Raw genomic sequence first — 15,296 nt, forward strand, 5'->3', positions numbered from 1 at the left:
ACACCCTAGGCCAGGGCCTCCTGTGGATGGTCCTGTGCTGGTTCTGAGCCGCTGGTCCCTATTCTTGAATCCCTAGCCTGAGGTTTTCTAGGGAGGAGACGATGATGAAGATGAAGGGAGGCCCAGGGGTGGGGTGTTGACAACTGGTAAGTGCAGTGCTGGGGCAAAAACAGGATTCCCGCTGAATAGCAAAGTGTACTTCAAAGACACCTCCAACTCACAAGGCCTCTTCCTGGTCCATGTCCGGCTCCACCCACACTTTAACCGTGGAATCATAAAAAGACAGTGAATTTGCCAAAACGTTTGCCTGCCGGGGAGCAGGGATTGGTGTGCAGGGCAGACCCTACAGAGGCATCCTGGAATGGAGCTGGGAGACGGCACTGTGAGGGGAGGGGAATCCAAGGATATCAAAGACATTTTGAGGTCCAGCCTCCAGAAGTTAGGGTATATGGTGTTCCTTGGGAGGGGAAGGATGTTTCCTGTGTGTTCAGTCAAATACAGGAATCTCGGAGCATCACCACGCCTTTAATCCCAGCACTCAGGAGGCAGAGGCAGGCGGATCGCTGTGAGTTCGAGGCCAGCCTGGTCTACAAAGCGAGTCCAGGGTGTGTGTGTGGTGGGGGCGTCTCAGATGTCTTCAGCTCTACACAGGGCTAGTAGGGCTGAGCGACAGTCCCCTCTCACTGTATCCTGCAGGTAAGAGAAGCAGTGTTAGAAAAACTCATTGTCAGCAGCAGCACCACAGTCCAAGCATTCTAACCCCACCCTGTGCCGGTCATAGCTCAGTCAAGGAAAAGACTCCTCTCTGCTGCTTAGAGTCCACACGCAACCAAAGGGAAAGTGGGTGAAGGGGAGAGCTAGGACACCAGGGCTCCAGGTTAAGAAATGTCCTGTAATCCCAGCACTCGGGAGGCAGAGGCAGGCAGATCTCTGAGTAGGGGCCAGCCTGGTCTACAGAATGAGTTCCAGGACAGCCCAGGCTACACAGAGAAACCCTGTGTTGAAGAAGAAGAATAAACAGCTAAGGTTTACCTGGAGAGAAGAATACAGAGACTTCCCAAATCTCTTCTTGAACTCAGTCCGAATGCTGAGAAGGTCACTCTCACTTCGGGAGATGAGGACCCGCAGCAGCACTTGGAAATTGGGCTCTGTTTCCTGGTAAACAAACAGATTGGGGCAGCGACATGGGACATTCTCACCAAGAGTGGGGCTGGGTGACACACACGGGCAGGAAGCAAAGGGGAGGTAGAGTGAGGAGAAGCAATAACGCAGAGCTAAACCATATCCTCACAGGATAAAGAATACAGATTTTTCTGTCCTTTTTTGGGGGGGTACTGAGAAATCAAGCCCAGGGCCTTGAACATACCACTGAGCTACATTCTCAGGCCTTTTATTTTTATGTTTGTTTTTGGAGACAAGATCTCAGTGTGTATCTCTGGCTGGCCTCAAACTCAAAGAGATCCAAGTGCTGGGACTAAAGGTATAAGACACCAAGGCCAGCCCAGGATTTCTTTTTCTCCTCTCACGCGCAGTGGCTACATGCTGACAGCCCAGATAGAATGCACATTGCAGAATACAGAAGTTTGTTTTATCTTTTTTTCTTTTCTTTTCTTTTTCTTTTTTTTTTTTAGTTTTTTGAGACAGGGTTTCTCTGTGTAGCCTTGACTGTCCTGGACTCACTTTTGTAGACCAGGCTGGCCTTGAACTCACAGCGATCCACCTGCCTCTTCCTCCCTGAGTGCTGGGCCAAGATTTGTTTTTTATGTGTATGTGTGTGCATGTGTGAGTGTGTGCCACATGTATGTGTGTGCCTGTGGAGGTCAGAAGACGCCTGGAACAGTTGTGAACTGGGTTGATGTGGATGCTAAGAACCAAATTCATGACCTCTGGAAGAAAAAGAAACTCTTAACCACTGAGCCCTCTTTCCAGCCCCATGTCTTTGTTTTTGAGACAGTGTCTCATATACCTTAGACTGACCTTGAACTCACTATGTAGCTGAGGCTGGCCTTGAACATTTTTTTTTTAAGTAGGTCTCATCATGTGGCCCTGAACTCACAGAGATACAGAGATCCACTTCCCCCTGCCTCTAGACAGTTTGACTTTGAGGTGTGGGTTGCCCCGCCTTACAAACCTTGGACTATTGAGCATCTTACGTCTACTTTTCAGGTACTGGGATTACACGTGTGTGTCTCAACCTCTCATTTATAACCAGAAGTTCAGGTCTCACAATCCTGATACACCAGGGTGCATGTTTGCATCCTTGTATGCGTGTCATGGGCCAAGCAAGTGCTCTACCACGGAGCCACTCCTAGCCTGTCTGTTTCTTTTTTAAGGCAGGGTTTCTCTGTGTAGCCTTGGCTGTCCTGGATTCACTTTTGTAGACCAGGCTGGCCTCTAACTCACAATGATCCTCCTGCCTTCTGCCTCATGAGTGCTGGAATCAAAGGCGTGCGCCACCATGCCCAGCTGTGGCCGGTCTTTATATCAGTATCAGGAACTCAGACACATAAAAGCACAGGTCTTCAAATGAACCCCGGTATTGACTCATTATAATGAGCCAGGCTTTCTCAGTTAAGTGTAATCTGTCAAGATGGGGATCTCTGGGTGATGGAGCAAGGGCGTGGGTAGACAGCCCTCCATGTAGTCATCAGTGGGTGTGCTGCTCAAGACTTGTCTACCATAATATGACACATATTACACCTCTTCTTCCTCTTTTTTTTTTTTTTTTTTTTTTTTTTTTTGGTTTTTTCAAGACTGGGTTTCTCTGTGTAGCCTTGGCTGTCCTAGACTCACTTTATAGACCAGGCTGGCCTCGAACTCACAGAGATCCGCCTCCTCTCTCTCCTGAGTGCTGGGATTAACAGTGTGTGCCACCACGCCTGGCTCCTTTTGTTGTTGCTGTTTCAAGATAGAGTTTCTCTGTCTAGGCCTGGTTGTCCTGGAGTGTTCTCTGCAAACCAGGCTGGCCTCAAACTTAGATCCACTGGCCTCTGCCTCCTGAATGCTGGGATTGAAGACCATCGCCTAAAGCGGGCGTGGTGGCGCACGCCTTTAACCCCAGCACTCAGGAGACAGAGGCAGATGGATCTCTGTGAGTTCGAGGCCAGCCTGGTCTACAAAGTGAGTCCGGGGCAGACAAGAGAGACCCTGTCTTGAAGAAAAAAAAAAAAAGACCACCACCTAGCTGTTATACTTCATTTAAATACACACACATGCGTGCACGCACACACCCCATACGTGCACATGCATAACATACACACACACATGCACACATACACACACCACACACACACACCCCATACGTACACATGCACACTCATACACACCACACACACACCCCATACATACACACACACACACATGCACACACACACACCACATACACCCTATACATACACACACACACACACATGCACACCCCATACATACACACACACATACACACACATGCACACATATACACACCACACACATACCCCATACATACACACACACCCCATATATACACACACACATACACACACACACACATTCATTCTCAGAGGAGACCTAGTTCATCTAGCAGAATTACTAGATTTTGTTGCTATAATCAAACCAAAGCCATCACTTTTTAAATAAATACTATGCCTGGCACTTTTTGTTTTGTTTTTGTTGTTTGAGACAGGGTCTCATAATGTAGCCCTGGCTGTCCTGGACTCCCTATATAGACCAGTCTGGCCTTGAACTCAGAGATCTGCCCACCTCTGCCTCCTGAGTGCTGGGATTATGGGAGTGCACCAATACATCTGGCTCGCTAGGCATTTTTTAAGGTGGTGCAAAGATGGCATTGAGGCCTTGGGCATATGCAGCAAGTTCTCCTCCACCGAGCTCTAGGCCAAGAGAATAGAAAATAAGAACAAAATCCAGGCAGTGTGGCTGGGTGGTGGTGGTGAGCATCTTTAATGTCAGCATTGGGAGGCAGGCAGATGTCTGTGTCTGAACTCTACAGAGTGAGTTTCAGAAAAGCCAGGCCTACACAGAGAAACCTTGCCTTGAAAAACCAAATAAATAAGTCCAGCCAATGTGGAGATAGGAGGCCCCAGGGTGTTCAAGGCATTTAACATCTCTTTGCCCAAAAACAAATAAATAAAAATTGAGCCAGGCGCAGTGGCACCCCCTGTAATCCTGGCACTCTGAGAGGCAGAGGCAGGTGGATCGCTGTGAGTTCGAGGCCAGCCTGGTCTATAAATAGAATTTAGGACAGCCAAGGCTGCATGGGGAAACCAAAAACAAATAACATGTCTTTGATCTTCACTTTTTTTTTTTATGTTTTTTGAGACAGGGTTTCTCTGTGTAGCCTTGGCTGACCTGGACTCACTCTGTAGACCAGGCTGGCCTCGAACTCACAGAGATCCGCCTGCCTCTGCCTCCCGAGTGCTGGGATTAGAGGTGTGCGGCACCACGCCCGGCTTGATCTTCATTTTTAAAATCTAAGTGAACAAGAACAGTGCATAAACGGGGTGTGGTGGTGCACACCTGTAATCCCAGCACTCGGGAGGCAGAGGCAGGGGGATCGCTGTGAGTTCGAGGCCAGCCTGGTCTAAGAAGTTAGTTCCAGGGCAGCCAGAGCTGTTACACAGAGAAACCCTGTCTCAGAACAGAACAGTGCCTAATTGTGAAGGTTAACTGAAATGTAATATGCTGAAAATAGCGCCGAAATTCAGGGGGGTCCTGGCTGGCCTGGGACTTGTGATGCTCCTCCGTCTCCTGACTACTGGGATGACGCATTCTCACCATGCCCACCTGAGAGCAGCAGTTCTCAGCCTGGGGGTCGCGACCTCGTTGGGGGCTGAACAGCCCTTTCACACTTACATTATGATTTATAGCAGCAGCAAAATTACAGTTATAAAGTAGCGATAAGAATAATAATCTTGGCCAGGCAGTGGTGGCGCACACCTGTAATCCCAGCACTCGGGAGGCAGAGGCAGGTGGATCGCTATGAGTTCGAGGCCAGCCTGGTCTACAAAGTGAGTCCAGGGCAGCCAAGGCTACACAGAGAAACCCTGTCTCGAAAAACTAAAGAAAAAAAAAAAAAGAAGAATCTTATGGCTGGGGACCAGCACATCACGAACTGTATACAGGGTCACAGCGTCAGGGAGGTTGAGGACCACTGCTCTAGAGAATCACCTTCGCCTCTGACAACAGCTAGAACCGGGCAAAGCAAACTCACATCTGGGCCTGGTGCGTGGACATTATGGCGAACTTTGATGTTAGTGCCTGTGGGTCAACTAACTTAGTTTTAACCAAAGCTCCCTCTCTACCTATGACAAGTCAGTGTGTAAAGCCAGGGGAGGCGCTAGCGTGCAGGTTCCACGGTGCGTTCCGGAGGGCAGGAAGCAGTGTGTCTTACCTGAAGGGCTCGCTGAAGTTTGTCGGCGAAGTACAGCGCTGTGTTTCTCATCATGGACGCTAGAAGCCAAGGGAGGAGGATAGAGAGAGCCATGCCAGGGGCCCAGCTTCGTGTCCCAGGAAAACCCCTCCGGATACCCCAGCAGGTACCCACCTAGGCTGAGCAGAGCCAGCTGGGCATCTCCATGGAAACAGCTCCTGATAGCATCCTCCAGTTCTTGCCCAGTGCATCTCCGATACCGATCAAACACTTCCGGTACGTGTGAGGAGTGGTTAGAGAGGTAAATTGGTGCGTGGGATTGTTACTTAGCACAGAGAAGGGCGACCCTCCGCCACCGGCCCCTCCCACCAGCAGAGCAAGCAGGCTGTGGGTAAGAATTGCCTGGGTACCTCGGACCAGGTGTTCAGGACTGCGTTGTGTAAAGAGCAGGACCCATTGACCTGCTGTACTGGATCCAAGGAGTGCCTGGGGGAGAGGGGGGAATCAGTGGAGCCTCGGTTGTGATGTCCCCCAAGATCCCCTGTGGTGAAAGAAATGGGACCAAGGGTGGAAATGGATAATTTAGTCCCAGTGCTCTGGAGGCAGAGGCAGATGGATTTCTGAGTTTGAGGCCAGCCTGGTCTACACAGTGAATTCCAGGGCAGCCAGAAAAACAGGCAGGGTTAAGAAAGGGGCTCGGCTCAGCTGCTCTCACAAGCACCTAATCCCCAAGGTAAGATCTGAGGAGGCTCGCTTGGTCCAGCCCACGGGAGGGGAGAGACTCTGCCAGCCGAGGAGATTGTGTCCTGTGAACTCAGAAGGCAGAGAAGGCAGGAGCAGCACAGACCGCTGTATGGGGATCCGGGCCCTAGGCCGAGGCCAAGGAGGGACTCTCCAAACTGCACATGGCGGCTACACACACCCTGAAGTTCCTCCGCTCGCTCACCTGAACATCCTGTTCCTCCAGGCTGTAGTCGATAACCCCAGAGTAGCTCTCACGGCCCCCCTAGGGGAAGACACAGCTCTGAGGAGGGCTCTTCCTGAAAGGGCGGGGTCTGGCCAGACCCGGGCTTCTTTCTCCGAAGCTGCCCCTTGTCTGCCACAGCACAGCAGGGCTCCCTACCCTGAGAGTCCGTGCCCAGCCCACGGAACAGAGCTCCCTTCCCTGTGGGCCAAGCCTCACCTTGCTCAGGGCCAGAAGCAGGTCCCGCAGGACGCCATGCGTCTCAGTCCTGATATCTTCCTCTGCTTCCACCTGGAAATCTGGGGGAGGAGCAGGAACTCTTTGTCCCCTGATTTTCTTAGGGCTGGTAGCTTCAGGCCTTGTCTGCGCCTGACCTATTGGACCCTATGGTCTTTCTTCTTCTTCTTCTTCTTTTCTCAAATCTTTGGTTTTAGCCAGGTGCAATGGTGCCCACCTGTAATCCCAGCGCTCAGGGAGGCAGAGGCAGGCGGATCTCTGTGAGTTCAAGGGCAGCCTGATCTACAGAGTGAGTTCCAGGACAGCTAAGGTTACACAGAGAAACCTTTTCTTGAAAAAAAAAATTTTTTTTTTAAATTTCTGTGTATGGTGGACAGTGCCTAAGGAGGCTGGAGGAAGGCGTCAGGTCCTCTGGAGCAGGATTTGCGGGTGGCTGTGAGCCAGCTGACGTGGGTGCTGGGACCCACACTCAGGTCACTGTCCAGCCCCCTACCAGGCCTTCTGCCTCCTCCCCAGAGCAGCTTAGTAGCTAATGGTCCCTGGGATGGAAGGCCTGGGTGGGCACCTTCAGAGCTACTCTGAAAACATTCCTGAGCTGTGAGTAGAGAGGGTGGCCTCACCTCAAACCTTCCTGCTGGAGATTCCATCCATTGTTAACCAGATTAGGAAGCAAGCTGGGTAGGCCCAGCCTTCTAATCAATATCCAGGAAGTGATGTGTGAGGTAGAGCATGAGGAAGAGAGTGAGCAAAACGAAGGCTACGTAGGCGAGCACTTGTCCAGCATGAGCCGAAGCCCTGGGTTCAATCCCCGGGACAGAAAGAAAGGAGGGGAAGAAGGAAGAGAGAAAAGAAAACAAAAGCAAAAAATGCCAGCCATGGAGTCACATGCCTGCAAGCCCAGTACCTGCTATGGGGAGGGGGCCTGGTGGGAGGGAGGGGGCCTAGGAGGGCCTGGGGGGGTGGAGGGGGGGAAGGGGCCTGGGGGGCCTTGTGGGGGGAGGAGGCCTGGTGGGGGGAGGGGGCCTGGTGGGGGGGCCTGGTGGGGCCTGGGGGAGGGGGCTGGGAGGGAGAGGGCCTGGGGGGGAGGGGGCCTGGGGGGGCTGGAGGGGGGGAAGGGGCCTGGGGGGGAGGGGGCCTGGTGGGGGGAGGGGGCCTGGTGGGGCCTGGGGGAGGGGGCTGGGAGGGAGAGGGCCTGGGGGGGGAAGGGGGCCTGGGGGGCTGGAGGGGGGGAAGGGGCCTGGGGGGAGGGGGCCTGGAGGGGGGAGGGGGCCTGGGGGGAGGGGGCCTGCGGGGGGGGAAGGGGCCTGGGGGAGGGGGGCCTGCAGGGGGGAGGGGGCCTGGTGGGGGAGGGGGCCTGGAGGGGGGAGGGGGCCTGAGAGGGCTGGAGGGCCTGGGGGAGGGGGCCTGATGAGGGGGCGGGGCGACACAGGACTAAGTCATGAGAATCCTGAACAAAGAATTCTTACCTATGTGCAACTATGCTGCAGGGATGGGGGGAGGGGAGGAAGAAAGAGAAGAAACCAGAAGCAAGCGAGAGGACATTGAGGGAAGAAGGAGAGCGCTCAGCCACCTAAGGAAAACTGAAGAACTGATGAGGGTGGGAAAAGCCACTCACAAATGAGTAGGCTAGGCGAGTGGCGGGCAGGCGGGGACAGCAGCCTCTGACAGGTCACACTATGGCTTAAAAAAGGGGGCCACCGCCTGTCCCTGAGGCCTTGGGATGTGCTGTGATAGAGACAGCAAGGGTCTGGGAAGGTGACAAGGGTACCTTGGGGACTTTTACAGTGACTAATTGTCATCCCTGTGAAATTCGCCCTAGGACTCCAGACTAAGGTAATCATTGCTTCTGTTTCTTTAATGATCACATGTGGCTCTCTCCCCTGGGGAAACTGTGACACCCGCAGTAGGGGAGTGGAGGAGTGCTGGGAACAGAGATCTTAAGGAACTAGGGTCCCGGATCTCCAAGGACGGTAGGGGAGGAATGGACTGTGCTGCTACCCTTCGGCTCTCAGGGACCCTGGAACATTCTTACCGTGCTTATATACTGCCAGGCACTCCCGCAGTCGAGGCCCCGCTCGGGTGGCCAGGATTTCCAAGGCCACATCCTTGGAACCAGCAGAACCAGAGGCCTACAAGACATTGTGGGATCCCGTGACCGGGCCATGTCATGAGCTCAGCAAGATGGCAGAGAGCGAGCTGGGGAGCAGGCGCTGGCTGCCTCTCTACCTCAGGGTTACCAGAGTCAAGGGGGCCTCTAGGCCAAGGCCAGTCAACTAACTGTCCTTTCTCCTCTCTGCGGATGTCCTTGCTCCCCAGACAACCCAGCACTTGTCCTCTGCAAGTACCTTCAAAGCAGCCCTCAAGTCCTGAGCATCGCACTGGGCTTCAGGCTGTAGCAGAGCCACCACAGTCTTCTCCAGGTTGCCAGAGAGTGCCGCCTGCAAGGTCTTCAGCAGATCCTACGTAAACAGGCCCCGGACAGACACAGACAGAGGTCAAGGAAGGGCCCAGAACCGTGGGAAGCTCTGCCTTGGCCAACAAGTCCTTGATTAGTCAAGAGGGAGGGGTTGGCCATGGCTGGAGCTCAAGTCCTCTCCCCCCACCGCTCCCCCTCCCCTCGCTGCTCCCCCCACCCCTCCCCCCACCCCCCACCCCCGTGTCCCGCAGTGCCTGGGAAGTCAGTGGTCTCACCTGCTTGGTGCGCTCTTGGAAGGCTCGAGAAATGAGTTGCCTTTGCTCTCTGCTCCGATTGGTCAGTACGTCCACTATGGTGCTGTGGTCCACACCTAACCCAAGACAGAAGCAGGTTGAAACAACAGAGTTGGCAGCTGTGACTTCCCAACTCCTTAGGGAGGGGAACTTCCATTTGATCTCTAAGGAGATACAAAGAAAACATCCTGGATGTCGGACATCGTTTATAGGGGCTGGAGAGGCGGCTCAGGGTCTAAGGATAGGTAGTGCTTTTTCAGAGGACCCGAGTTCAAGTGTCAGCCTCCTCATCAGGTGGCTCATGACCACCTGCGACTCTGGCTCTGGGGGATCCAGCATGTGAATAATGTCACACAACAGAGCTGGTATGAAAGGAGATTTATTGTAGGAAGGGAGAGAGAGAGAGAAACAGACAGTGGGACAACATAGGTGGGGGAGAGATGGAGAGACGGACAGGCAGAGGGAGAGAGAAGTAAGAGAGTGTGCAGGATGGCTGGCCAGTCTTTTTCCAGCACCCCTGGTGGCGGCAGTGGTGGCAGGCGATGACCTCGGGTTGCAAGGCAACCGAGAAGCAGGCTATTGGGATAGCCTTGTGAAGGAACACAGCATCTCCTGGCCTCGGTACGCACTGCACACACACACACACACACACACACGTGCACACACACACACACACACACGTGCACACACACACACATATACACACTTAAGTATTTAAAATGGTATGGGAAGCCGGGTTTGATGGCACACACCTGGGGGGTGGAGGGAGGATGGCCAGATGATCAGTCATTAGGGGAGCTTAATGTTAGCCTGGGTTACATGAGAAGGAAAGAGAGGAAGGAAGGAAGGAAGGACATCAGATCAACAATGAAAGTTGGACCCTTGGGGCTGGAGAGGTGGCTCAGAGGGTAAGAGCACTGACTGCTCTTCCAAAGGTCATGAGTTCAATTCCCAGCAACCACATGTTGACTCACAACCATCTATAATGAAATCTGTATACATAATAAATAAATAAATCTTTAAAAAAAAAAAAAAAAAAAAGAAAGTTGGACCCTGAACGCCAAGGCCATGAGCTTACCATGGCCTGTAATAGCCTTTAACAGCCTCTGCACATCCTTGTCCACACTGAAGCTCAGGAAGGTCCTGAGGGTCCCCAGAGTCCCCCAAGCTGCAGTCTGTAAGAGCAGGAGAACACGGTGCCGTGAGGAGGGACCCACTGTCCTCCTCCTCCTCCTCCCTTGCGTGGGCGAGAGGTCGGAGGAAAGCGTGAGGGGAGGCTTATCTCCTTCCGTGAGGCTCCTAAGGATTGAACTCAGCTCATCAAGGCTTTTACCCTCCAGAGCTACCTCCACTTCCCTAGCCCCAGCACCTCCTGACCCCTGAGTTGACGCAGTTGACTGTGGGGCTCAGTGGGAGAGCACTAACCTGGCAAGGGTGAGGCCCCAGCAGTCACATCACAGGCACCACTGACTACGCAAATCAGTTTCCGAAGTCCCAACAGCCCGTACCTTGTTGGCAAGAGCCAGGGAACTGAGGATCTCCTGGGTCAGGGATGTGCCCAGCGTCCCACAGCTGACAGACATGGTGCGACTGGCCTCTCTGTGGAAGGAAACAGGAGTCAGCTGAGGGGAATGGCCCACTTGGGCTTGCTGATGGCCTCTAATCTGAGTCCTGGACTTTCTCAACCCATTCCTTTCCTTTGCGGCAGGAAATAAATGAACAAATAATAGGATACAGAACTGGCGCTCAGGCCTGATGGCGGAAGCAAGCGTAGGGCACCGGCTTCCCTGCTGCCTTCACCTTCCCGCCAGAAGCCAGGATTGCCTACAAGGCTGCAGGAACCAGCACCCACCGGCCGATTCCCTCCACCCAAGGCCCCTAAAGCCTTAGCCTGAGACGAGGTTCATGTTCCTCCCTTTGCTGGCCTGGATCTTCAGGCCGCTGAGGTGATGCTCGGCACAAGAAGGATGGTCCCGGGTGGGAGGCAGCTCCTTTTCACACCTCCTTCCACAGGTAAGATCCAACCTGCAAAGTGGCTTCCTGCCCGTCTGCCCTTCCTGCCAGGAGTGGCTTTTTAGGCCATCGAGTGTAATCTGGGCTGATGTGTGGGTCCTTGTAAGAACGTGGGTACCTGGACACTCTCATGCTGGGAAAGGAGCTCGTCCACTCCTCCCACAGGAAGCTCTCCCTCCCCCAGATCAGGGCTCCATTCCAGTACTTACCCCAAAGATGGTAGAAGTGAAGTGGGTGTTAGGGCTTGGTGCCTCGACTGTGTGGGCACCAGCTCCGGTATAGCCTGGTGGAGGAGAGGAGGAGAGGACGGCCCAGGTGGAGCAGCCAGTCAGATGGCCTCTCTTGCAGACCAGCCCAGCTGTTGTCTCCAGCTCCGGCCCCACCCAGACGTGGGAGAGAACCAGGCTGTACAGGGTCTACAAGCAAACACCTCCCCGCCTAACATCTTCTCCGCCCAGGAACTGGCCCTGAACCCACGCGCAGGTGCCACTGGCCGTGGCCTCTCAGCCCAGCCCAGGACACAGGAGGCTTTGTGCATTGCTTTCCCTGCGGGGCCAGGTTGTGACCACAGATACCTAAGTCTCTTGAGTCGGCATCTGACCTGGCTTTACCGCTGGCTCCAGCTCCCTGGGGGTGAAGGGGGGGGTGAGTAAGGGGAATGCAGGTCAGACAGGCTCCAGGCTGATTTCAAGGTTGATAGAGAAAAACCTGTCGGGACACATACCATCAGGGCACCCCAGCCTGCACCCCTCAGGGGGGTCCCAGCCCATAAGCTACAGTGATTTTTTTTTTGGCCTGAGGAAAGCCAGCATGGGTGGGGAGGGAAGGGAATTGTGTATATCTGTGAGGAAGGAAGGGCACAGGTGATCAGGGGTGGGAAAAGACCCACAGAGTCAAGAGAGAAAAGCAGAGGGTGTTCCCTGCAGGCAGGCACAGCACTTGGGAGCACCCTGCTCCCACAGGCAGCCAGCAGGTGGAAGAGGCTCAAGGGGCCCGGGTTTCTCAGACTCCTGCTGCCTTTTAGCTGCCAGTGTTCCCTGGCTGTTTGGGTTGCAGGTGACGCAATCCCAACAGCAGAGAGCAGCAGGTGCACAGCCCCTCGGGGCCTCAGGGCACCCAGGCAGCTGCTGAAGCCTCAGGGCTGGGAACCAGCCGTTTCCCTGCTTCCAGTCCTTTGCCACTCTCCTTGATCTCCCAGAATCCTGGAAGGAGAGGGTTGCGGCATATCCACTGTGATCCCATAAAAAACAAAACAAAGCAAAAAAAAAAGAAAAGAAAAGAAAAGAAAGAAAGAAAGAAAGAAAAAAAGGCCAGGCGTGGTGGTGCACGCCTTTAATCCTAGCACTTGGGAGGCAGAGGCTGGTGGATCGCTATGAGTTCGAGGCCAGCCTGGTCTACAAAGTGAGTCCAGGACAGCCAAGGCTACACAGAGAGACCCTGTCTTGGGGAAAAAAAAAAAAAAAAAAAAAAAAGAAGAAGAAAACAAAGAAAAAAACTTTGGTGTCATCACTAATTTTATTTCTCACTAAAGTGTAAAATATACTTCAGTTTTAGAACCAGAAGACGCGTGATCAATTTTCTAATTTTGATTTTATTTACTCATTTATTTGGTTTTGTTTGTTCATTTGTTTTGAGACAGGTCTCTCTACACGGTCTGGGCTGTCCTGAAACTCACTCTGTAGACCAGGCTGGCCTTGAACTCACAGAGATCCACCTGCCTCTGCTTCCTGAGTGCTGGATTAAAGGTGTGCACCGCCACAGCCAGCAAGCTCTAATTTTTAGAAATGACTTTATTTATTGTGCGCACGCATGCTGCAGCATATGTGGAGAGGAGAGGAAAACTCACAGGACGGGGTCATCTCCTTCCTGCACGTGTGTGTTCCAAGGTGTTCAGGTTTGGTGGAAAGTGCCCTTCCGTACTGAGCTCTCTTGTTAACCTTTTCTGGTTTTGCTTGCTTATTTCTGGGGAGGCACAGGGTTTTTATTCTGTAGCCCAGGCTAGCCTGGAACTCATGATGAAGCCCAGGCTACTTTTGAGCTCACAGTTCCTTTGCTTCAGCCCCAAGTACTAAGACTTACAGATGTGAGACCTCACTCTGCCTTACTCTGCCTCTTACAAACTGTAATCATTAAAAAAAAAGATTATATATATATAATATATATATAAAATATATATATATATATTGCTTTGCCCTGCATGTACACCTGTACACCAGAAGAGGGCACCAGATCTCATTATAGATGGCTGTGAGCCACCATGTGGTTGCTGGGAATTGAACTCAGGACCTTTGGAAGAGCAGCCAGGGCTCTTAACCTCTGAGCTGTCTCTCCAGCCCCATACGCTGTAATCGTAGCTATGCGTTTCATAATTTATAATTGGAAAGGGTGGCAGAAACTGCAGGGATGGGAAGAAGATAGGCTGGGGCATCTAAGGACAGGTTTCTTGGGAGTAATAAATGAGGCAACGTGTGTGATAGCACATGGGAGTGTAAAATCGCCTTGTAAATTAGGGGGATTAGAATAAGTAAATAAAAACATATACAACTCCCAGTTAAATTAGTTCAGATAGTGAATAATTTGTTGGTCTAAGTGTGACCCAAGTATTTAATGTGATTGCTTCTGCTAACATTATTTATTGTTTACCTGAAATTCTATTCTAATGGGATTTTGTCTACCTGACAACCCCCAAATAGGGCATAATCTCTGCACAGCGCTTAAAGCTGAAAAGTGCTGAGCTAGACCTCCCAGAGTCAGGATTCTGACTGTCTGCATGATGCTGGACAAGTGTGGGGACCTTCCTGCACTCAGTTTCCTTATCCTCAGAACAGAGGCTAAGGGCTGGGGCACAGGAAAGATGGCTCAGTGGTTATAAGGGCCCTGGCTGCTCTTGCAGGAGACCAGTGTTCAGTTCCCAGCACCCGCGTGGCAGCTCACAGCTACTGGAACTCCAGCTGTGGGTTTCCAGTGCCCTTTTCTGGCTTCTGTGGGCACTACACAAACAGAGAGCCCAGATATGCATACAGCAACAGGTGAGAACATCCATATGTATAAAAGTAAATGCTTTGTTTGTTTGTTTGTTTGATTGAAACAGGGTCTTTCTATATAGTCCTGGCTGTCCTGGAACTCACTCTGTAGACCAGGCTGGCCTTGAACTCAGAGATCCTCCTGCTCCTGCCTCCCGAGGGATGGGATTAAAGGCGTGCGCCACCACTGCCCAGCATTAAAACAAAACAAAACAAAACAGTTGTGGTAGCGCATGCCTTTAATCCCAGCACTTGAGAGGCAGAGGCAGGTGGATCTTTGTGAGTTCGAGGTCAGCCTAGGCTAGGACAGCCAAGGCTACACAGAGAAACCTTGTCTTGAAAAACCAAAAACCAAAACAAAAATCTAATGTGAAGAGACACCATGAAGATGACAACACTTTAAAAAAAAAAAGATTTTATTTATTCTATGTATGAGTGTCCTATCTGCATGCACACCTGCAGGCCAGACGAGGGCATCAGATCACATTATAGATGGTTGTGAGCCACCATGTGGCTGCTGGGACTTGAACTCAGGAGCAGACAGTGCTTTAATCCACTGAGCCATCTCTCCAGCTTGACCACGGCAACACTTATAAAGGAAAACATACGATTGGGGATGGCGTAAAATTCAGAGGTTTAGTCCGTTATCATCACGGCAGCGCGCAGGCAGACATGGTGCTGGAGAGGGAGCTGAGAGTTCTACACCCAGATCCACTGGCAGCAGGAAGAAACTTTATTAGCCACTGGGCCTGGCTTGAGCTGCTAAGACATCAAAGCCCACCCGCCTGGTGACAAACCTCCTCCAAATAGTGCCTCTCCCTATGAGCCTGTGGGGGGCCATTTTCTTTCAAACCTCCACAAGCATTGTTTATGTTACAGATTGCTATGAGAATTAGATTATATATATATATATATTATATCAGGATGGAGGTACAGTTCAGGGGCCCAGCCACTGCCTCTCTAGGACGAGGCCCGGTTCTAT

At 52.3% G+C, this 15,296-nt stretch overlaps 1 protein-coding gene across 6 annotated transcripts; it reads right to left on the reverse strand.

Moving 5' to 3' along the window:
- Positions 1 to 504: 504 nt before the first annotated feature.
- On the reverse strand, positions 505 to 12,287 carry ANXA9 (annexin A9). Of its 6 annotated transcripts, none has more exons than XM_084769301.1 (14): positions 11,867 to 12,287; positions 11,501 to 11,574; positions 10,787 to 10,877; positions 10,357 to 10,453; positions 9,261 to 9,355; positions 8,915 to 9,028; positions 8,602 to 8,698; positions 6,552 to 6,631; positions 6,315 to 6,374; positions 5,779 to 5,854; positions 5,543 to 5,638; positions 5,390 to 5,448; positions 1,033 to 1,155; positions 505 to 690 (listed from the first exon to the last, which is right to left on the reverse strand). In XM_084769301.1, the coding sequence occupies exons 3-14, from the start codon at positions 10,859 to 10,861 to the stop codon at positions 628 to 630; spliced, it is 1,035 nt and encodes a 344-aa protein (XP_084625427.1). In that variant the 5' UTR covers positions 10,862 to 10,877; positions 11,501 to 11,574; positions 11,867 to 12,287; the 3' UTR covers positions 505 to 627. The 6 variants fall into 6 exon arrangements, with proteins under 6 accessions (XP_084625427.1, XP_084625431.1, XP_084625430.1 ...); XM_084769305.1 differs by lacking the exon at positions 11,867 to 12,287 and adding an exon at positions 11,280 to 11,390 and having other exon boundaries at positions 11,501 to 11,598; XM_084769304.1 differs by lacking the exon at positions 11,867 to 12,287 and having other exon boundaries at positions 10,787 to 10,875; positions 11,501 to 11,581.
- Between the last annotated feature and the right edge of the window lie 3,009 nt (positions 12,288 to 15,296).

Source organism: Acomys minous, assembly GCF_964271855.1.
Source record: "Acomys minous genome assembly, chromosome: 19".
In the NCBI taxonomy this organism is placed as follows: Eukaryota; Metazoa; Chordata; class Mammalia; order Rodentia; family Muridae; genus Acomys; species Acomys minous.